General features: G+C 42.8%; 1 protein-coding gene across 3 annotated transcripts in view; it reads right to left on the bottom strand.

Moving 5' to 3' along the window:
* Positions 1–23924, bottom strand: part of LOC139278757 (guanine nucleotide-binding protein G(o) subunit alpha) — a 323558-nt gene that overhangs the window by 215090 nt on the left and 84544 nt on the right. For all 3 annotated transcript variants that reach the window (XM_070897862.1, XM_070897863.1, XM_070897861.1), the window contains exon 3: positions 11938–12079. In XM_070897862.1, the coding sequence (XP_070753963.1) occupies positions 11938–12079 (142 nt within the window). The remainder of the gene's footprint in view (positions 1–11937; positions 12080–23924) is intronic.

Consider the following 23924-nt stretch of genomic DNA (forward strand, 5'->3'; position numbering starts at 1 on the left):
GTCAAGCAGCAACTGTGGGGAGAAACAGAATTAACGTTTCAGTTCTGACGAAGGGTCACAGTCCTGAAACGTTAACTCTGTTTCTCTCCACAGATGCTGCCTGATCCGCTGAGATTTCCAGCATTTTCTGTTTCATTTCAGATTCCAACATCCGCCGTATTTTGTTTTCGTAGGAAAATGGTGTCTGTTGGTCTAGTTTAGAGTTCCACACAGGGGCGATATCTGTTCACTGGTTCAAATGAGCTTGCAGTGCCTTCAACTGACCCGCTGGTCTTCAATCGATTTGATGACTTGAATCAACTCACGAACCTTGAACTGGTTAAGTGCATGAATCGACTCATTAACCCTGAATGGATTAACCCTGCTGGCCTGCAATTGGTTCAGGTTTGATCAAAAGTTAACATTTGGTTCACCACAACTCCAGCAGAAAGCTGGAGTTGAGCCATTGGTTAGTATACTGACACGTCACAGCTTCTCCAGTCGATCTGACTTGGCACTGCGTTCAATACTGTGGTCTGGACTTCAGTTAAACAAAGTGGAAGTCTCAAGCGGCGGTAGTTTGCTTTTGCCTCAGTTTTATCGGCCACTTGCAATGGACATCCAGCAACGAACAAAAGTATTTCCTTCCACCACCTCGCCAAGAAATGAAGAGAGTCTCTGAACATAAAATCTGAGTGAAGAAGGAGCTTCATGGAGGGTAGAGAGAGTCAAGATATAGATCAGCCATGATCTAATTAAAAGGTGGAACAGTCTCGAGGGGCTGAATGGCCTACTCCTGTTCCTATGTTCACTTGAGGGATTTGTGACCTTTCCGATTTTAAAATTTCATCTCTCCTAAACGTCATCAGACTGTTCAAAGCCTTATTCTCTGCTCTGCAGAACTTTGATTTTTGACCCAAACACATTGACTCTCTCATGACAATGCAGCACTGTCACTAGGGCTGTGAATTCACTCTCACACTAACATAACCATCAATGCTGCTATTATTCTGCACACTAGTAGCACCCAATGTAATTTCAGATTGCAAGGTGTTTATTGAAGTCATCAATAGATCAGCTGGTGTGACCATGAAATGAGCACAAATAATTTTACAGCGATCAAAACATACAGAAATGCCACCAGTGCAAAAAACAGATTTCAATTTAATAAAAACCTTCAATACGCACATTTCCCTAATTGCAGTAGAAGCCTATGTGACATTTATCCAGTGAGGCAGAGGGTGGGAGAAGCTATCCTGTCTCACCATTGCCAGGACCTTCTGCTGACAACTCAGCCTGGGTTAGTGTCAATCCAAAGTGCTGCTCAGTTCCCAAGCTCCTCCACTCAATACTGCCTTGACTATATTTTGTAGTTACATAAATGTAATCAAGAGGAGGAAATAATAATCTTGAGAATGGAATATTCTCTCACTTGTTAAATATTAATATATCTTTAGATGAGATGCAACGGAGAGGTTACTCTGCCTTACCCCAGTAAGATGCTGAACTACAAGCCGAGGTGAACATTTGCTGGGAGTAAAACAGGACAAATATCCACTGAAAATCTGCAACAGTCAACAGAGAGATGAGAATGTCATCCCGACTACCTCAATATGATCCAAATCCAGAGAACCAGAGTTAACGGGCGAGTGCTCTATGGCACTCTCCTGCTTGGTCCACCATCAGAGATCAGAGACCATCACATGCCATCAATTGGGAAAGGATTGATCCAAAGTCCCGGAGATAAGAGGAAAGGATCTAATAAACTGCACCACCCCACTTCCCCTTAGCAACAGGAAACCTTTAGAGCTTCACTGACTGGAATGGACTCAAACTCATGCTGCAGAGATGAAAGAACTCCATTATGCACCCTGCGTAATGTGTTGATAGGATTGGGATTGGTACTAAACACCTATTGGCAGTTTCAATCCCAGACACCCGGTGGGACTCAGCTCATTTTCAATTGACTAACTCGGGGTATTTTTGACTGATACGACAATTCAAAATAACATGGACTATGGGAGTGGTCTTTTTGATGAATTGTTTAGCAACTTAGGACCAGTTGCAGGCAGGCAGAAGATCTTTAGCCCATCTAGCCCACCTATCTACATTTCTAATAACCTTGAATCCCATTTGTTGACAAGAACCTGTCCAGTTCCTTCTTGAAACCCATTAATGTTTATTGGGGTGGATTTTCCGGTGATTTGTGCCTCTGTTTTCACCCCGGAGGGGTGGCAATGGCGGCAGTGAGCTCTTGTGGGCGGGCGGTCAGATTCCAACGCCCCGCTGGGGTTTGCGGGGCTGGTTGTGTCGGGGTGTAGAGCATTACTGCCCGGAAGAGGCGAGCCGGTGTACAACGGCCCTGTTTGCGATACCGGCTCGTTGTTTGAGTCCCGCCCGACCCGTAGCACTGCATAGCGCGCCCTGTTGGGACCGCCTGTGAGAACAGGTGTCCAACCTATACCGGTTGCAGTTTGGTTAGTAATGTCCACCTCAGCTAAGTGTGATTGGGCTTTTTTTGCAATTTATGTTGTGGTGGCCTGGACTATGTATCGGGAATAGTTTTGGTGTTTTTTTTCAGGTTTTTCTTTCTCCCCAGACCTCTCTCCTGGCGCTCCTGGGCCGGCTGTTTAGCTCGGGATGTTTACATGCCCAGCCGGCCTAGCGCCCTTCGAGGTGCACTCCGCCCCACACTCAGGGCCCAGCTGCCCAATTTTGATGACTGAGGAGAAAATTGTTTCTGGGCGCAAACTTTACCGCCCCACCGTGAAATCATCAGCTAACTCATCAGCTGGGCTCAATTATGCACCTTACACCAACATGTGATCCCGAGGTACATGAGGTAACAAGTATTCAAACAGGCGTGATGGCATAGAGAAGCCCAAAGCAGGCTTTTCTCCTCCATTGACATGTGACAGCCTGTATGAATGTCTTAAATAAGGATGGGATATCAAGTTCAGTATTTACTTTAAATGAAGCTCGTGTTACTCTGCTCAGTAACATGGCCAGTATCAGGGATCTCCGTGCAGCCATGACCATCCTCTGCTAATTACAGTTATTTGACTGATGCCCCAATGGTACACAGTTTGGAATAAACGGCAGGCATGCCGAGATAGCAAATAAATTGCTATACTTTAAATAAAAACAAAGTTATTTTAACTGGCAATTTGTTACAGAAGTGGTAGAAGCATAATACATTAGTAGCTGCATGCACGGCAATACTAGTCACTCACGTTGGTGTGATTGCAATGATCAGTGTATGACTGGCTTAATTGGTGCGGTGTCAATGGCCCTTTGCATTCCTGTTTGCTGTAAATATTAAATATTTAGCTAACAAGGATTCTCTCCTTTTAAAAAAAATGAGGGCTTTTTAATTAAAAAATAAAATTATTCTTAATAACTGCAGCGATAGCCTGAAATTATTGTTTGCAATTGGTTATTTTTGTTTAAGCATGTTTCAAAATAAATGCAAACATTAAACAGTAATGGTACAGAAAGCAGAACAAACGAACGAGAATATTCAGAAACATTAAATACCGACAAGCAGAGTAACAGAGGAGAAATCGACACCAGCAGCTGAATAAAAACACGATGATTTCCATGTGATGCTGCTTCCCTGTGACTGTGCCAAGGATCTAAATTCTCAAAAAACAATCCCAGTCACCAACACCGAGCTCTCGTTAGATGGCAGAGGGCAAGATAAGGAAGTTATTAATAACTGGAAGTGAGAATTAAATTCTCCACACTCCTGCCTCTGCTGGGTATGCTGCCAGTAAGCACTGAATAGGGACTTATCACAAGTATTGTCACGTAGTCTCTGCAAAGGGCTACTGTTTGGTATTTGGGCCCAGGTTTTTAAAAAGAGTCGCAGCGTGCACAATTCATTTGCACGAACTTCTCAGAATAACAAAAAGGATAGGGAACTGATAACGTCCTTTAATAAGCATAATTTATTTTATTTCCCACTCGTCTTTTGGTTGCTCCGCTCTATAAGATTCCCTGACCATGAAGGGCAGACTTGCAACCTATTCCTCGGACTCTGCAATACCACTACGGTACAGCCATTACAGGTTGTTAGTCCCAGGAGGGTAACTTAGTCCCTGGTATTCCCCCAACAGTTCCATTCCGAGTGAATACCTTCTGTGCACAAGTCTAAATATATCATTGGTCCTGACTGAACTGCCTCTGAAGTATAACTCTAATCATATCACCAGTCTTCAGGGAATATTCTCTGCATAACACCACTGATCACACGACACATAATGAGATCCTCGCACCCTTGGCAGGAGAAGGGGAAAAGGAGAGTGAAAAACATGGTCACATTTGTTAAGTTTTGAGGAGGCTTTTGAAGGAGGGGAGAAAGCTAGCAAGACAAGAAGTGTAGGAAAGAAGAGTTTGGGATGATCATTGATTTGGAGCGTGCAAGGGGTTGGTGAATGAAGGCTCTCTACAGAGAATGGTGGGGACACACAATAGTCTGCGTTAGAGGCTGGATGGAGCAAACCCATGGATGGATTTGATGATGAAGACTAGGATTTTGCAATCGATACTCTGGGAATTAACAGCAAGAACAGGAGTGATGAGAGTGCAGACGTTTATATGGTATAGCATATTATGAGCCACGGTGGTGAAGTTAACAAAGGCTGAAGGTGATCCTCAAGATGAAGGCGGCATGGACGAGGGTCTCAGCAGTAGTGAGGATGAAGTAGGGGCGTAGAACTGAAGTATATCAGAGATGAAAGCAAAGATACTTAGCAATAGCTTAAATATGAGATTGAGGCTATAATCTGTTGGGTCCCATCAGAGAGCAGCAGTGGAAAAAGGTGGAATCAATGCCTGAGGAGCAACATTTCTGATGGAAGCCAAACAGGATGGCTTCAGTCTTGTTGCTATGAGCTGAACAAAGTTCTGGCTCATTCAGAACCTGATGACAGAAAGATGTCAGATAGAACAATGTCAGTTGTGGAATAAAGGTGGTAGAGCTCAGTGCTCTGGGCAGACATATGGATGGTGACCCCATTATTTATGGCATCGCCAAGCAGTAATATATAAATGACAAGTAGGAGAGAACCAGAAATTGAACTTTTGGGCATATTAGAAATGACTGTTTGGGTACAGGAGGAGAAACTGTTGTGAAACATGTCCTGACTTCATTGGGACAACTAAGAATGGAACCAGAAAAGAGCATTGCTTCAGAGGTGGACCGCGGAGGGCAGATGATGGGAGGAGAATGGAATGGTCAGTCGCACTCTAGGCCATGGAGAGACTGAGGACGAATAGAATGCCACAGTCACTCACATAGGTTGTCACCGATTACTTTGACCAAAGCAGTCTTGGTTAGACACGGGTAGAACCAAAACTAAACTAGCGGGACTGAAACAGGGAGTGGTGGAAGAGTTGGGTGAAATTAATAGGTTCAAGGTCTTGAGAGGAAAAGGAAGATTGGAAATGGGGCCAATAGCTGGAGAGGACAGAGGAGTTGAGCATAGGCATTTCAATTTTGAAAACATGAACATTTCTCAGAGGAACTGGAACTGATGAGAGCTGGGTGGAGGGAGGATAAACAAGCGTGCGGGGAGGGCAGATGGGCAGGCATCTGTTGGATAGCATCAATTTGAAAATGTTGTCCATTAGTTTGTTGCTTCAGGTGTTAGAGGTGAGAATGGAGCAGGTGGGGAGGGAAGATTGAAGAAGGTAGCTTGTGGTAAAAGAAGAGTTTAGATTATCATTGGCCTCCAGCATGATTCTGGAGTAGGAGGTTGTTTGGCCACTGAGTATTCTCTGTATAACACTTCTAATTATACCCACAGAAACATCTTCTACATAACACCTCTAATCACATTATACAGTCTTAAGGGAATATCCTCTACATAACAACTATAATCATATCACACCAGTCGCAAGGGAGTTACCAGCTATAGAACACTTGTAATTGTGTCCCATCAATTTTGCATGTGTACTTTCTAATATTACCCCTTAGTTCATTTTCTTTTTCCATGTCCAGTGCATGCCATAAGTTATATCATACTGTGACTACTGTGTTCCATAACATCCACAGTGAGGCACCTCTTACAGCTCAGCTAGTTAGCAACAGGAACTGTATAGACCAAACGGTCATACATTTAATCCCTAGTCTGTGATCGATTGATGAATCTCAGGCCTCAGTATTTCTGGATTAGAGAGGAGAAGACTGGCCAGCATTTCGGCTCCTAATCACTAACCAGTAACCCCTGCTGGTCAGGTGGGTCTGCACTGTGCTCAGCTGGGATGTACCCATGGTGGAGCAGGCTGCTGACTCCTCATGCGACGACCCACACCTGAAGAATGACCACGCGGGCACGGTACTAAAAGGAGCCTGGCCATGGATTCATACTCCAGTATAGAGCCAACACCGTCGGGGGTAGAGGAGGAGGGGAATGAGGGAGGGGAGGAGGGGTGGAGGGCAGGAGGGGTGGAGGGGAGGGGAGAAGGACAGGAGGGTAGGGGAGGGGAGGAGGGCAGGAGGGGTGGAAGGGAGGAGGGCAGGAGGGGTGGAAGAGAGGGGAGAAAAGAAAAGAAAGGAGAAAAAAATCCATCGTGCTACAGTAGAAGTTATTATACTCTACAAATACTCTTAGTTAGATAGTCTTGCGAATGAATATTCCAGCAAGCTTTTCGTGAGATACATTAGAACATAAGAACATAAGAATTAGGAACAGGAGTAGGCCATCTAGCCCCTCGCGCCTGCCCCGCCATTCAATAAGATCATGGCTGATCTGGTCGTGGACTCAGCTCCACTGACCCGCCCTCTCCCCGTAACCCTTAATTCCCTTATTGGTTAAAAATCTATCTATCTTTGACTTGAAAACATTCAATGAGCTAGCCTCAACTGCTTCCTTGGGCAGAGAATTCCACAGATTCACAACCCTCTGGGAGAAGAAATTTTTTCTCAACTCGGTTTTAAATTGGTTCCTCCGTATTTTGAGGCTGTGCCCCCTAGTTCTAGTCTCCCCTACCAATGGAAACAACCTCTCTGCCTCTATCTTGTCTATCCCTTTCATGATTTTAAATGTTTTTATAAGATCACCCCTCATCCTTCTGAACTCCAAGGAGTAAAGACCCAGTCTACTCAATCTATCATCATAAGGTAACCCCCTCATTTCTGGAATCAGCCTAGTGAATCGTCTCTGTACCCCTTCCAAAGCTAGTATATCCTTCCTTAAGTAAGGTGACCAAAACTGCATGCAGTACTCCAGGTGCGGCCTTACCAATACCTTATACAGTTGCAGCAAGACCTCCCTGCTTTTGTACTCCATCCCTTTCGCAATGAAGGCCAATATTCCATTTGCCTTCCTGATTACCTGCTGCACCTGCAAACTAACCTTTTGGGATTCATGCACAAGGACCCCCAGGTCCCTTTGCACCACAGCATGTTGTAATTTCTCCCCATTCAAATAATATTCCCTTTTACTGTTTTTTTTCCCCCAAGGTGGATGACCTCACACTTTCCGACATTGTATTCCATCTGCCAAACCTTAGCCCATTCGCTTAACCTATCCAAATCTCCTTGCAGTCTCTCTGAGTCCTCTACACAACCCGCTTTCCCACTAATCTTAGTGTCATCTGCAAATATTGTTGCACTACACTCTGTCCCCTCTTCTAGGTCATCTATGTATATTGTAAACAGTTGTGGTCCCAGCACACTGATCCCTGTGGCACACCACTAACCACTGATTTCCAACCGGAAAAGGACCCATTTATCCCGACTCTCTGCTTTCTGTTCGCCAGCCAATTCTCTATCCATGCTAATACATTTCCTCTGACTCCGCGTACCTTTATCTTCTGTAGTAACCTTTTGTGTGGCACCTTATCGAATGCCTTTTGGAAATCTAAATACATCACATCCATCGGTACACCTCTATCCACCATGCTCGTTATATCCTCAAAGAATTCCAGTAAGTTAGTTAAATATGATTTCCCTTTCATGAATCCATGCTGCGTCTGCTTGATTGCACTATTCCTATCCAGATGTCGCGCTATTTCTTCCTTAATGATAGTTTCAAGCATTTTCCCCACTACAGATGTTAAACTAACCAGCCTATAGTTACCTGCCTTTTGCCTGCCCCCTTTTTTAAACAGAAGCGTTACATTAGCTGCTCTCCAATCCGCTGGTACCTCCCCAGAGTCCAGAGAATTTTGGTAGATTATAACGAATGCATCTGCTATAACTTCCGCCATCTCTTTTAATACCCTGGGATGTATTTCATCAGGACCAGGGGACTTGTCTACCTTCAGTCCTATTAGCCTATCCAGCACTACTCCCCTAGTGATAGTGATTGTCTCAAGGTCCTCCCTTCCCACATTCCTGTGGCCTGCAAATTTTGGCATTGTTTTTGTGTCTTCCACTGTGAAGACGGAAGCAAAATAATTGTTTAAGGTCTCAGCCATTTCCACATTTCCCATTATTAAATCTCCCTTCTCATCTTCTAAGGGACCAACATTTACTTTAGTCACTCTCTTCCGTTTTATATATCGGTAAAAGCTTTTACTATCTGTTTTTATGTTTTGCGCCAGTTTACTTTCGTAATCTATCTTTCCTTTTTTTATTGCTTTCTTAGTCATTCTTTGCTGTCGTTTAAAATTTTCCCAATCTTCTAGTTTCCCACTAACCTTGGCCACCTTATAAGCATTGGTTTTTAATTTGATACTCTCCTTTATTTCCTTGGTTATCCACGGCTGGTTATCACTTCTCTTGCCGCCCTTCTTTTTCACTGGAATATATTTTTTTTGCGCACTATGAAAGAGCTCCTTAAAAGTCCTCCACTGTTCCTCAATTGTGCCACCGTTTAGTCCTTGTTTCCAGTCTACTTTAGCCAACTCTGCCCTCATCCCACTGTAGTCCCCTTTGTTTAAGCATAGTACCCTCGTTTCTGATACAACTTCCTCATCCTCAATCTGTATTACAAATTCAACCATATTGTGATCACTCATTCCGAGAGGATCTTTTACGAGGAGATCGTTTATTTTTCCTGTCTCATTACACAGGACCAGATCCAAGATGGCTTGCTCCCTTGTAGGCTCTGTTACATACTGTTCTAAGAAACAGTCCCGTATGCATTCTATGAATTCCTCTTTCAGGCTACCCCCTGCGATTTGATTTGACCAACTGATATGTAGGTTAAAATCCCCCATGACTACTGTCGTTCCTTTTTCACATGCCTCCATTATTCCCTTGATTATTGCCCGCACCACCATGAAGTTATTATTTGGGGGCCTATAAACTACGCCGACCAGTGACTTTTTCCCCTTACTATCTCTAATCTCCACCCACAATGATTCAACATTTTGTTCATTGGAGCCAATATCATCCCTCACAACTGCCCTGATATCATCCTTTATTAACAGAGCTACCCCACCTCCTTTCCCTTCTTGCCTATCTTTCTGAATTGTCAGATACTGCTGTATGTTTAATTCCCAGTCTTGGCCACCTTGCAACCATGTTTCTGTAATGGCCACCAAATCATTAAAAAGATAATGACTCTGGATAGGGAATACACTTTGTAACATTAAAGCCAAGGCTTGTGCATACAACTAATGATTGCAAGCGTGTTATTAAAAAGGTACTTACTTGAAGAAAGAGGTTCACATAAACAATAGAACTTGAACAGTTCACCACACCAACTTAACCCAAGATTTGTATGGAGATTTAATTCTTGTGTTGTTTATCATTGAATATAAAATCGGAAATGCACCCCAAGAATAGTTCGTGTGTGTACTTCGACCAACAGTGGAACTCAAAACCAAATCTCCTCGTCTTGATTCCGACACTGGGATTGGACACACACCTCCCAATTCGGATCCCAATCCCTACATTGGGAGTTTAGCTCACAACCCTGACTCAGAATTCTCGAGCTGCCACGACACCAGGATTGAAACTTACATTTCCTGCTAATCTGTTGCATTATTTAACACAGATCTCGATGTTGTGTAGTGTTTACTGGTGCACAACCAAGTAACTATTAGCAACTTTTCTCGTAAGTAAACTTTGGGTGTTGATCAGATGGTTGAATTAAATGGCACACAATCTGTATCTTCAGGGAAGACAGAGTCATCGGTGTATATTTGATGTTTTGGGTAATTCCATCACACACCTGTGTTTCTATTGCACAGCACAAGCAGAGAAATGAAGATCATGCGGTTTCCTTTTTGGTCAGCTTTATATTAACATCTCAAACAATGTTACCATAGCAATTACAAGAGTTTATTTGTCTTTAGAGTGTAAGTGAAGATGTCTCCAAGTTGTGCATGAATCCATTGAGGCTAAATAAGTTTTATAGCTTTCAACATGTACACATATCCTAACATCAAGATCAAGACTCGAGATCCAATCTTGGTCAGTGTGTTTGATGCCTATATTTGTGCGTATTTGTGTGGAAGGGGGCAGGTGGATCGAGGCTGTAATTCAGTCTGCTCAGGCCCCTTGACAACAATGGCACGGCTGCAATCCAATACCAAAATGAACTCGGTATTGATTCTGAAGCTGCACGATCATCGCAAACGTCAATTTAAAATCAGTGAGGAAATGGTGCAATCAGAACATTAAAGCGCCGACCCAAAGGCGGGAAGCACATATACTCTACACACAACAGCAAATGTGCATGATCAAACTCCACTCACGGCAAATTGGTTGTGCACTACAGTTTTGTTTGAAATGCTGCTACCATCGTTAACAGAGGGACTATTGCTGCGTTGGCATTATCTTAAATCTAATTTCGCATTGGTTTCTTTTGTATGGGTGATGTATTACATTCCGAGTGCAATGGAAACCTATGCTGCCGATTCTGCTCTGAGCTGGCTGGCTGTGTGGGCCAAGTCACAAAATGTTCGAAAGAAAGAAGACAGAATTGCATTTATATAGCGCCCTTCATGACCACCGGACATCTCAAACTGCTTTACAACCATGAAGTACTTTTGGAGTGGAGTCACTGTTGTAATGTGGGAAACGGGCAGCCAATTTGTGCACAGCAAGCTCCCACAAACAGCAATGTGATAATGACAAGATAATCTGTTTTTGTTATGTTGTTTGAGGGATAAATATTGGTCAGGACAGAGAGCAGATGGGGTCTCGGCTTAACGTCTCATCGAAAAACGGCACCTCCGACAGTGCAGCACTCCCTCAGCAGTGCTGCACTGGAGTGTCAACCTAGATTTCTATGCTCAAGTCCCTGGAATGGGACTTGAACCCACAACCTTCAGACTCAGCGGCGAGAGAGCGCTGCCCACTGAGCCACAGCTGACACAATTTGGGAATGGAAGCTGGGCAAAGTGTGTGACTCACTTACCCTGGGCATTACCAACGCAGAACACAGCTGACATAGCACACAGCGACAGAGATATCATGCCATTTTTAACGTGAACAAATAATCAATGCCTCTGCTATCCAGGAAACAAAACATATGTTTGCTCAAATATCACACATGGAGGCCACTGTAACCACTTCTCAAGTTGATCTGTGCCGGATTTGCCGATTAGCATCATTAATGGTTATCATGGCAAGGAATCAGCTATGGCAAGTACAAAGTTACATTCGGTCTATTCTATTTTAAATTGTAAACTTAAAGCATTCACATTAGTAGTGCTCAGCAAAAACAGTTAAAACACTGAACTGGGACAAACAGGTCAATCCAAGCCCACGATTTATCTGTATTTGAGATTTCACTAATGTCACAGGACTCTTGCTGCAGGTAGCTAGTTTGAAATATAGATTACAATACCCAATTCCTGATTCTACCAAGAACTCTGTGAATTCCACTAATAACCCTTTAATCAAACAAAGACAATGTATATTCCAACGTCCAGCCCAGCTTTATAGGACAATGCCGATGTTGCCCTGGTTTAATTTATAAAGGCTTCCTTGCCTCAGTTAATAGCCAGGTTTCCTCTCCACCCATGTTATTGTAAGTGCAGTTTCCACCTTACCTTCCTCTCCTTGTCACCATACTCGATGCCCAGGGTATCCATGGCACGGACAATGGCTGCCAGTGACTGAATGGTGTTGCTGTACACCACAGGCTTGTACTGCTTCACATCGTCACCAGAGAATCCATCCTCGTGGATAATCCTGGAAAAGTACAATACACAGTGTTACAAGGAAATTACTAAAGTCGTCCCAAAACCAGACTGTTAGTACTGCGACCAACACTACTCCCATGCTCCCAACATGAATGCTCTCATCATCACACTTCCAACAATTACTACAAATATATACAAGTAGTCTCTCTTTATTCTCTAAATATCTCTTTCAATTTAGTTTTTACGATTCTCCCTTTTTTCCCCTAATTATCCATAGTGTCTTCCACTAAACTTCCCTCTATTTCTGATTCCTTTTTAAAGATCTATGCTTTTTCTTTGGGTTGTTTTTAATCTCACTACTTGGCCATCTAGCGCCAGGTTTCCGATATTAACCTACATGAGCATCCCTGATTATAATCGCTCAACCATTGGTGGCCGTGTCTTCTGTTCCCTAGGCCCCAAGCTCTGGAATTCCCTCCCTTAATCTATCCACCTCTTCCTCCTCTAAGATGCTCCTTAAAACCTACCACTCCGACCAGGCTTTTGGTCACCTGCTTTAATTTCTCCTTAAGTGTTTCAGTGTCAAATTTTTTGTCTCATAATACTCCTGTGAAGCACCTTGGGATGCTTTACTACATTAAAGGCACTATATAAATACAAGTTGTTGTAGTAGTAATTGAACATCAGTATCGTCTACTAGCCACATGTGGCTCATTGGGAATCCAGATGTGGCAAACTGCATTTCTGATTACTAAATTTTAAAAAATGGGTAATAGGCATCACCTTTGGGCATGTGATCTCAATACTATAGTCACACGATGTGTGCATGTGAACTTTAACCCATGTGTGTTGGTTGGTAAAATGGCAAGGCAAAAAGCAGAGAGAGTGTTTTTTCATTGGAGAGAGTGCTTTACTTCCTTAGTTACTGAATGGAGGCAGATGTTCATTAAGTAAATATACACACGTGAATTATATTGACCTGTGCAGTGTGCCTATGTAAAGGGTTTCTACTAAAATTAGTGCCCATGTCTAAAACAGTCTCATTGTGTTCACATCTGTGACTGGTCAGCAATTTCTATTGGGTAGCAAAGTTCTAGATGGTAGATATTTCATTTCATGCCTTGTATTTATGCATTGGTGTTCCCCTCCACTGCTGCTCAAGTTACTCTCACCTTGAATATTGGAAGCTGTTTTTCCTGCTGTATTCCAGAAGCAGCCCTGCAGCAGCCCATTGCAAGATTCAGGATCACAGGTCACACACAGATACCCAAAGGGTCTTAGACTGAGTATTGCCTTATAACTCCTAAGGACCAAGTCCGCCAGCCCACTTGGAACCTTACAATTCCCAACACACTGAATCACACGTCTGACACCACTAAGATTCAGGATCACACGTCACACACAGATACCCAAAGGATCTTAGGAGTTATAAGGCAATTTATTAAAAGGGACCGATAGTTCAAATATAGTCAAACACAACACACAATCAGTGACAAGTAGCTGTTATTAGTCCCGAATGGACAGACGGCTGGTGGGACGAACAGTTATTATCTCTGCCGTCTGCCCTGAAACGCCTTCTGAGTCTTTCTTTTATTCTCTTTTTAGGGGTGGGCCTGGTGCAGGATATGGACAGGACCATTTAACCCGATATGTCAGGTACTTTGTCTCAACTCTTGGGTGAAACCCTCCTCTTCGCATCCTCCCAGGATTGGTGTCAGACAGGCCATTCTTGACCTTCAGATGTTTGGAGCTGCCTGTTATCAGTTATTTAGGTTCACGCTGTTCAAGTCTCTTTAGCTATTGTACTATGGAATGAATCATTTAATTCTAACACCAGTCTGATGAGGCTTTCTTCAAATCCATGATTTCTTACACCATGTTTATCTGTCCCTTTTGAAAGGTGGCCGCTCAGGTGGCCGCTATCATTCCACCGGAATTCAGTGCCATTTGTAATGTATTTGCTTCACGGGTTCTTTGCTTAAGAATTCATAGCAACACATTGCTATTAAGAACTAGTTGGTTTATTAGCAAAGGTTTAATAATCACACTACACATTTCCAGTTCATCCACCAGGCTCACAACCATCTGCCTCATCGTGGATCCCCGAACCCAACTGGCTGGGGTTTTATTGAGTCTTGTGAACATCATGTGACTGGCTAAGCCAGTCCCAACTTAACAGCTCTACCAACCTGTAAGCATGCTCACAGGGGCATACATTAACACCATTAAAACCCTTCATTAATCCTTACTCTCCTTTCTTCTTGTATGTTCCAATAATTACAAAACAATTTCCTCTTTCTGCTTTGATGCTAAGAGCAATTGGGAATTGCTGCTTTACATCACAGATTTCCACCCAAATGGACTCAGAACTCCGCCCAAAGACAAACCTATTCTTTCCTGATCAGCGATGTTACTCCTGCACCATTTTCTAGCTAAATATTTTTAAACTGATATTTTTTGTCTCATTCATACACATTGGTGGAGTAGTTGCACATTAGTCACAACACTGTACATTAATGCAATTAATCTGTTGGCATCCTTTCTATTTAGCCTGGTCGCTATGAACTGGAGAATATCCATTTTCTAGCACTACAAATAATCTTGAAGCTCCAGTACTCTTTCTTTTGGTGTAAAAACACTTTACTTTGTCAATATTAGTGTGATGGCTGCAATCAATTACTCATTCATTGATTTTCACCTGCTGCTTTCTCAATATCTCGGCTCGGTCATAAATATACCACCCTTAAGCCTATTGGTAGGCACGGTTCAGTTGGTAGCACTTTTGCCTCCAGGTCAGAAGGTTGTGGGTTCAAACCCCACTCCAGAGACTCGAATACATCATCTAGGCTGACACTTCAGTGCAGTACTGAGGGAGTGCTACACTGTAGGAAGTGCTGTCCTTCAAATGAGAGGTTAAACCAAAGCCCAATCTGCTTGCTACAATGGCTGAGGTGGATGTAAAAGATCCCGTGGTCGTATTTGAAGAGCAGTGTGCTCCTCCCGGTCTCCTTGTCAAATTCTTCCTCAGTCACCACACCAAAAATAGATTGACTGCTAATTCATCTTGTTGCTGTGTGCAAAATGGTCTCCACATTCACCTCCACAACTTCAAAGCAATTCAGAAGCACTTTGGGATGTTTCTGAGAGATATTATAAGATGTTATATGAACACAAATTCTTCCTTTCTATTAAATATTGTTTCCTCTTTGGTTCCAGTTAAGTATTTCTCAATAATGCTTTGTACAAATCCAGTCCTAATTTTCCAGTTCTCTCTTTATTTGGATAGTGCCCTCCTTTGCTAAACAGTCACTGCCTTCTCCAAAATGCATTCCAGTTCAAACTTATTCTTTACAACCAGAAGAATATATTTTTGAATGATAAGGGAGTCAAGGGTTATGAGGAAGGGGCGGGGAAGTGAAGTAAAGGCCAGGATCAGATGAATGCTCTTATTGAATGGCGGAGCAGGCTCGAGGGGCCGTATGGTCTACTCCCATTTCTTATATTCTTATGTTTGTTCTTATGTCAAAACCAAATATCCCACTGAACTGCATTCCATCGCTTGTCAACACAAAATGCCCAGGCAGTATTACATTTAAATTGTTTTAGTTCCAAGAGTTTCAGATTACCTGTTGTGTATATCATTTATCCCAACACCTGTCTTAGGCTTCTTTCAACTTTCCTTCGACTTATTTTATCTGCCATGTCACTCACATCAGCAGTGTCATAGAACCTTGCCATTTACGCCAAACTGTACTACTTACCCCTCTAATTAGGTATTGTTTCGGAATCACAACAAATTACCTACCTTGTATTAAGCTCTGTAGAAGCCACTTTGCAACATCTTAGTCCGTGTACCCGATAACTTCATTCAATCAAACTTTCTCATAATTCTTACCATATTGTTCCACGCACCAACTTCTAAGGTCTCAATCTGGCATTTCTATTCCCTTAAAATATTTCAAATTAGAACTTTCTCATCACATCAACTACTCCAGGACTACATGCTCCCCCAGCAACTACTCCTACACTCCAGGCCACCATGGCCGATCCCTGGCATCGTGTAGCTGCCCTTTGGATTTTGTATATTAGGTGCATAACAGCATGCAGTCAACAACTTCAGATATCTCACAAAATTGACCATGGCTGACGTGAGCACAAGGCCTTGAAGAAATTGTACTAGGGTATGACTTGACTAATTCTTCTGGATAATCCTGGTTGAAAAAGATCAACTAGGGGATCATCGAGTTGCTCAGATGAAATGTTGAGGACAAGCTGGTTAGCTTTTTTGTGCTTGACTTTGATTAAGTTACTGGACATAGTTTTTCCCCTTTGGTGTTCCTGGCACAGATTGAGAAACTGGACACACCCAGCCCATGATTTTCTCTTCTGTTTATTTTAACAGCCGGGTACTCAATTTCCCAGCATGAGCTGGTGTTCAACAATTCTGCTTTCCCCACACAGGTTTAGCATCCATCTCTGTCCACGTCAAGTGGAAGGACAGTGGTATGCATCCCAATGTTGAAGGCAAAAAAGTCTAGTTTTTTTTTTTAAATGCACTTTTCCTTCTTCAGTTCATTTCAATCAAGACTCCCTGCCCTAAGACCTTAAAACTATGGAACTCTTAATTCCACCTCTGTTTTCTCATCCTCTTACAGGTTTTTAAAGACCTAGGTTTGCAATCAACCAACAACTACTTATAATAATAACATAAGAAATAGGAGCAGGAGAAGGCCATACAGCCCCTCGAGCCTGCTCCGCCATTTAATAAGATCATGGCTGATCCAGTCATGGACTCAGCTCCGCTTCCTTGTGGCGGAGCAGGTTCGAGGGGCTGTATGGCCTTCTCGCCATAACCCCTTATTCCCTTATCATTTAAGAAACTGTCTATTTCTGTCTTAAATTTATTCAATGTCCCAGCTTCCACAGCTCTGAGGCAGCGAATTCCACAGATCCACAATTCTCAGAGAAGAAATTTCTCCTCATCTCAGTTTTAAATGGGTGGCCCCTTATTCTAAAATTATGCCCCCTAGTTCTAGTCTCCTCCATCAGTGGAAACATCCTCTCTGCATCTACCTTGTCAAGCCCCCTCATAATCTTATACGTTTCGATAAAATCACCTCTCATTCTTGATTTATTTCACCATCTTTCTATCCTCCAGTACGGACCTTGGCCTTTCATTGGGTTCATCAATTTTTAAAAAGCCTCTCCTTGAGAATGGTGCAGCTGATCTTCCACGTGTAGCTGTGGGGAGCGAATGAATAGGGTTTCCCATTGTATGTCCTTCCCATAACCTGACCTCCTCCATCTAGCAGGCTGCAGCATACTTCTCTTTAGACCAAGCTTTTGAGCGGATGCCAATTGGCTGCTTGGATGGGAAATGGTGTTCTGCAGTTCAAAATGTGAGCTGCTTGCTTTGAGCTCAGATGGAGTTTGGGTCCTTTGACTGTCGGCTGGGATGCCAGTTGGAGGCAGCAACTTCATGCTCGAGATTGTTCCAATTGGTCATTCTGCCAAACCTTTTGCTTGATATTCCTTTCAAGATACAAATAAAAGGCCACTTGAATGCAAACCAAGTGGTGCTCAAACATACCAAACGATGCTTTGTTGAGTGGTTAATACAGTATCATTCCCCCTTTAGTGCTGCGATAACACTCTTTTCACCCAGTGTTTCTACCCATTTAATACAGTGTTGCTGTTTAAAAGGATCATTGTTTTAGAAATAAATCATCTGATCGGATATCATGAAAGGATACTCAATTACTCAAAGGATGAATAATTAAAATAAAATGCAGTCATAAGCTTGCCAAAAGTTTTAAATTTTCACAACTTGGAACAGGATTTCAAATCCTGAATATCAAACTTTAATTTCTGCGGCTTATGTTGCTCTCACAGGTCGAAGTGCACGTGGTTCATTCCATTCATGACCTTAGCAGCAGAAAAGTTAATCTACAAAATAATGTAAAACCTTCCTTCAGAGCTCTAATGATATGAACACTGGGTTTAATTTGAAAGTTCATAAAGTACACAGTCAGCACAGGATCCATTCTGAAGATGTATTTTCCTACTAGACAATCACATAAGAACATAAGAAATAGGAGCAGGAGGCCATACGGCCTCAATAAGATCATGGCTGATCTCATCATGGACTCGGCTCCACTTCCCCGCCTGCTCCCCATACCCTTATCGTTTAAGAAACTAGCTATTTCTGTCTTAAATTTACTCAATGTCCCAGCTTCCACAGCTCTCTGAGGTAGCAAATTCCACAGATTCCTCAGGAGGAAATTTCTCCTCATCTCAGTTTTAAATGGGCGGCCCCTTATTCTAAGATCATGCCCTCTAGTTCTAGTCTCCCCCATCAGTGGAAACATTCTCTCTGCATCCACCTTGTCAAGCCCCCTCATAATCTTATACGTTTCGATAAAATCACCTCTCATTCTTCTGAATTACAATGAGTAGAGGCCCTAGCAACTCAACCTTTCCTCATAAGTCAACGCCTCATCCCCGGAATCAACCGACTGAACCTTCTCTGAACTGCCTCCAAAGCAAATAAATCCTTTCGTAAATATGGAAACCAAAACTGCACGCAGTATTCCAGGTGTGGCCTCACCAATACCCTGTATAGCTGTAGCAAGACTTCCTTGCTTTTAAACTTTGCAATAAAGGTCAAGATTCCATTGGCCTTCCTGATCACTTGCTGTACCTGCATACTATCCTTTTGTGTTTCATGCACAAGTACCCCCCAGGTCCCGCTGTACTGTAGCACTTTGCAATCTTTCTCCATTTAAATAATAACTTGCTCTTTGATTTTTTTTCTGCCAAAGTGCATGATCTCACACTTTCCAACATTATACTCCATCTGCCAAATTTTTGCCCACTCACTTAGCCTGTCTATGTCCTTTTGCAGATTTTTTGTGTCCTCCTCACACATTGCTTTTCCTCCCATCTTTGTATCATCAGCAAACTTGGCTACGTTACACTCGGTTCCTTCTTCCAAGTCGTTAATATAGGACATTAACATAGAATAATTGCGGTACCTCACTAGTTACTGATTGCCAACCAGAGAATGAACCATTTATCCCGACTCTCTCTTTTCTGTTAGTTAGCCAATCCTCTATCCATGCTAATATATTACCCCCAACCCCGTGAACTTTTATCTTGTGCAGTAACCTTTTATGTGGCACCTTGTCAAATGCCTTCCGGAAGTCCAAATACACCACATCCACTGGTTTCCCCCTTATCCACCATGTTAGTTACATCCTCAAAGAATTTCAGCAAATTTGTCAAACATGAATTCCCCTTCATAAATCCATGCTGACTCTGCCTGACTGAATTTTGCTTTTCCAAATGTCTTGCTACTGCTTCTTTAATAATGGACTCCAACATCTTCCCAACCACAGATGTTAGGCTAACTGGTCTATAGTTTCCTGCTTTTTGTCTGCCTCCTTTTTTTTTTAAATAGGGGCGTCATATTTGAAGTTTTCCAATCTGCTGGGACCTCCCCAGAATGCAGGGAATTTTGGTAAATTACAATCATCCTCAAGGTCATTTCATAGATCATAGGTATCCCAACCAGTCATGAGGATTTGTTCCATTACTGAGAAAAATGTGACTTAACAATGAGAAAATCACCAATGGCTCATAATTGAGGCCCTTACTGTCTCCCTTGGAGTTGGAGTGATTATGGTCTGAAGCGTTACTGATAGCTACAGGGATATTACCCGCAAAGGGCACTCGATCAGTTACAATCTTTCCACGACACTATTCTTGATTGTTCATTTGGATACTGTCTTACACATTTTCATTGCTATAGAAACACTGTGTAATTTACTTAGAAGTGGTCGGTAGTGAGCTTATTGTTGGTTGAAGTGCCACTTGGCTCAGATGGTAGTGCTGTCATCTCAGAGTCAGAAGGTTGTGGTGTCAAGCCCCATTACCAGACATGAGCAATGCTGACACTCAGTGAACTACTGATGGAGCTTTACATGATTGGAGGTGCTATCTATGGTTGAAATGCTAAACTGAGGTTCGGTCAGTCTGTTCAGATGGATATCAACATCTCACGGCGCTAATCAAAGAGCAGGAAGTTCCGTCAGTGTCATTCCCCCCCTCACACACCATCACTAAAAACAGATTGACTGCTTTTATCCCATTGCTGCTTGCGGGATCTTGCCATGCAGAAAAGTGCCTGCTGCCTTCGCCAATAAAACAATGGCCACCAGACCGGAAACCAGTTCATTGTCTGTGAAGCACCTTGGGATATTTCTGGGAAATATGATAAGCTGCCATTTTTCTTTGAAAGGATATTAAACTTGGTTCCAGCCTTGTATGAATTACACAGAGGGCCAAGTACAGAAATGCTTTAGCAGACATCAGGGACAAAGTCAGTCTCACCCCATTGATTATGAGCCCAAGAGGTAACTCCCTCTTACCAGTGGGTTTTTTGGGATTGGGAATAAAGGAGAACAGAAAGAAGAGAGAAGTCTACAGACTGTTTTTACTATAACTGCCAGAGTGAAAGTCCAGATGCCACTTCCCACAGCACAAGTGTAAGTATGTAAAAGAAAAAACACTCTTGCATTTATATAGCACCTTGGATGCCACAATGAGCTAGAACACTGTACTACAGTCTCTTGTCATTGTTAATTCTGAATGGCAAGCAACACATGGCCAAATCCAGTGATTCCACACTTGGGCCGTAAGCTTGCCAACCATGGCAAGTTAGAGGCAGCTGGGGCCGGTGGCAAAGCCACTCCTGGCTCTAGCCCAATGCGCTTCACAGCCAATGAAGTACTTCTGAAGTGTAGTTACTGTTTTAATGTAGGAAACGTGGCAGCCAATTTGCGCACAGCAAGATCCCATAAGCAGCAACATGATAATGACCAGATAATCTGTTTTAGTGACGTTAGTTGAGGGATAAATATTGGCCAGGACATCAGGGAGAACTCCCCTGCTCTTCTTCGAATAGCCCAACTGAGAGGGCAGACGGAGCTTCGGTTTAACATCTCATCCGAAAGACGGCACAGTTCAGCATTGCACGGAAGTGTTAGCCTGGACTATGTGCTCAAAGTCTCTGGGGTGGAACCTGAACTCACGATCTCACAATCTACTGATTGAGAGGCAAGAGTGCTACCACTGAGCCGCGGCTGATGCCTAGTCCAAAAAAGGTGATGGGAGTCGAGTAGAAGATAAAGATATTGTTCAGGGCAGGTTAGAAAAACAATTCCTCACACACATTGCCATTAGCTAGGAGATGGCAAATAAAATGCCTTGTGTCGAGCCAGTGCCATATTTACATCAGCTCTTGTGCTTCTATGGAAGCAATGCCACAATCCATGCTCTAGCAATCTAACCAGTAAACCAATCGGAGAGTTTGTGCCTCAAAAGACTTTTTAAAATAACATGAAGAGGATCACAAGCTCCGACTCAATCGGCTGGTTTATTAACCGATGCAGATCTGGTCCCATGGAAGATCTTCACACAATTAGTCCTTATGTGCACAGCCAAACGAGAGGTCAGTCAGAAGATTGTTATCCTCATCCTTCCATCCAGACACTGCTGCATTAAATCAGTTCTGATAACTCTTCCCCCACTTAAAACCCAATCTCTTAGGCAATGGCTTCAAAAAAGCGTAACACAGGACAACATTCTAAACCGAAAGAGCGTTTGTAAGTGCTGGCTTTGGGCTAGCTATCCAAGCCCCAGTTGGGATAATTCCAGCTACATTGGGGTTGTGCACACCAGTGGTTGCAGCCCTGATGCTGGCAGTGCAGGGGTGAGTTTCACCAACTTTGGCCATCCAAGGGCCTGCCCCGGAATTTCGGCCACTGGAGTTTTGGTTGTGGACCCGGTTTTCCAGCTCGCGCCCACTCAGACTCCCTACTATTGACATTAAATCCAGAATTTCATTCATTCAGGAGCTCCAGCATGTTCTCATACAAGTGACAGACCCCAGAACTCACTGCTGTCTGGGCATGCCTCTGTTAGCTTTACTTTATACAGTGCAAGAAACCACAGCACATTTGCAAGTTAAGCTTGATATTTGAGAGAGTATAATTTTTTCCTCTTTTAAAAGGCAAATAAATAATAAACTAAGCAGACACAAACTCTATGATTCAGAATGCTTCTGTACATTTCAAACACTGAATATTGAGAAGTGCTCAAATGTAGTGTGGTATAGGAATGTAGTGATCCAGAAAATATTTCCATCCTTCATAGTATCACCTCAGTGAAAAGGTATCATTTCACCTCACTGTTTGCTGCTCCTGCTACTTTGATGTACCAGTCCTAAATGACAAGCATGCCACAGACTGAAAAACCTTTGTGCAGTTTGCCAATTTCCTATTGTTACCCATTTCACAATGGACCCTCTCCTTCCGAGTCAAAGCACACAGTATGTCGGAATACACAGACTGATGTGAATCATGGGATGCAGTTTACAAATATACTATCAAACTGAAGAAAATAAAATGTATAGATAATCTTAATCTAGAATGAGTTTTCTCCTTACAATAGCACACACACACATCAATTCAAACCGAGACTGAACAGCCCATCTCCGTGTTGTAATTTCTATGCACCAGTAGTCACTCCCACCTCCTCTGCCTATTACACCAACACTCAATAAACACAAAAGACTGAAAATTATTGCTAGCAATGCTATGGTACAAACGCTTACCATGTTCATATCACATTCCTCTCATGTCAAGTGTCAGCCTTGGCTCAGTGGGTAGCACTCTCACCTTGGAGTCAGAAGGTCGTGGGTTCAAGTCCCATTCCACAGACTTGAGCACCATCACTTCAGTGCAGTACCGAGAGAGTCCTTTGGAAGAGATGTTAAACCGAGGCCCAATCTGCCTTCTCATGTGGACATAAAAAAAAAAAATCTTATGGCATTATTAAAAGAACAGGAGAGTTTGCCCTCAAAGTCACTAAAATAGATGATGTGGTTATTTATCTCAATGCTCTTTTAGGGCCTTGCTTTAAAATTAGCTGAAAATTTCCTACATTACAACAGTGACTGCATTTCAAAAATACTATAAAGCGCTTTGGGATGCCTGAAAGGCGCTATATAAATGAAGCTCTTGCTTTCCTCCTTTCTCTTTCTACTTTTTTTTAAAACCAAAAAGTAGAAAAGCTAATATAGTGCAGATATATTAGGCATTCATATTACAGAATCACTCAAATTCCAGGCTAACATTTTCAGCACACAGTGCGTGATATGGAATCTTTTAAGGAGAATTCACCTGTCCTTTGCAGCATTTGACTCTAACTAAAACCTCCGACCCCTCATCCACACACCCCTCCCTGACCGAGCAGCAGTCAGGTCAGCAACTGTTGCATTTGTTGTCTATATCTGTAGGAATAAAGTTTGATCATAATCGGAGATCAATGACACACAAGTTTCCGATTATGTAAGTCACAGTGAGGTGACAAATGATGCCAAACTTGCACTTCTGAAGCTCATTTGCAGGACTGTTTATAGCCCTTACACATTCACTCACTGTGAATTACTCCAGCTATCATGGGTGCCTATGACACTATATTCAAATTCCACCCTGCAATTCATTTCATGTTGAACAGAACTGGACTCAACCAACCAAATCTCAGCAGCGGCAAAAGAGATGGTCAATACTATTAACAGCAGCAGGATGGAGAGAGAGTGACGGTGTAACAAGACTGGTTAGAACAGCAGTGAAATGGAGCATGACTAAGAGCAGTGGAAGGAAAGTTGGCTGAGGAGATGAAAATGCTCTGACTTTCAGTCAAAAACAGATGGTGTGGGATCAATGAGGAATCCGGGGGCCAAAAATATTTTAATTATCTTGCAAGACCCAGGAGCCAAAGCAAGACAACAACTGTAACTCACAAGAACTAGGACCATCGGATTCTATGGC

Source organism: Pristiophorus japonicus, chromosome 13 (assembly GCF_044704955.1).
Source record: "Pristiophorus japonicus isolate sPriJap1 chromosome 13, sPriJap1.hap1, whole genome shotgun sequence".
Classification (NCBI taxonomy): domain Eukaryota; kingdom Metazoa; phylum Chordata; class Chondrichthyes; family Pristiophoridae; genus Pristiophorus; species Pristiophorus japonicus.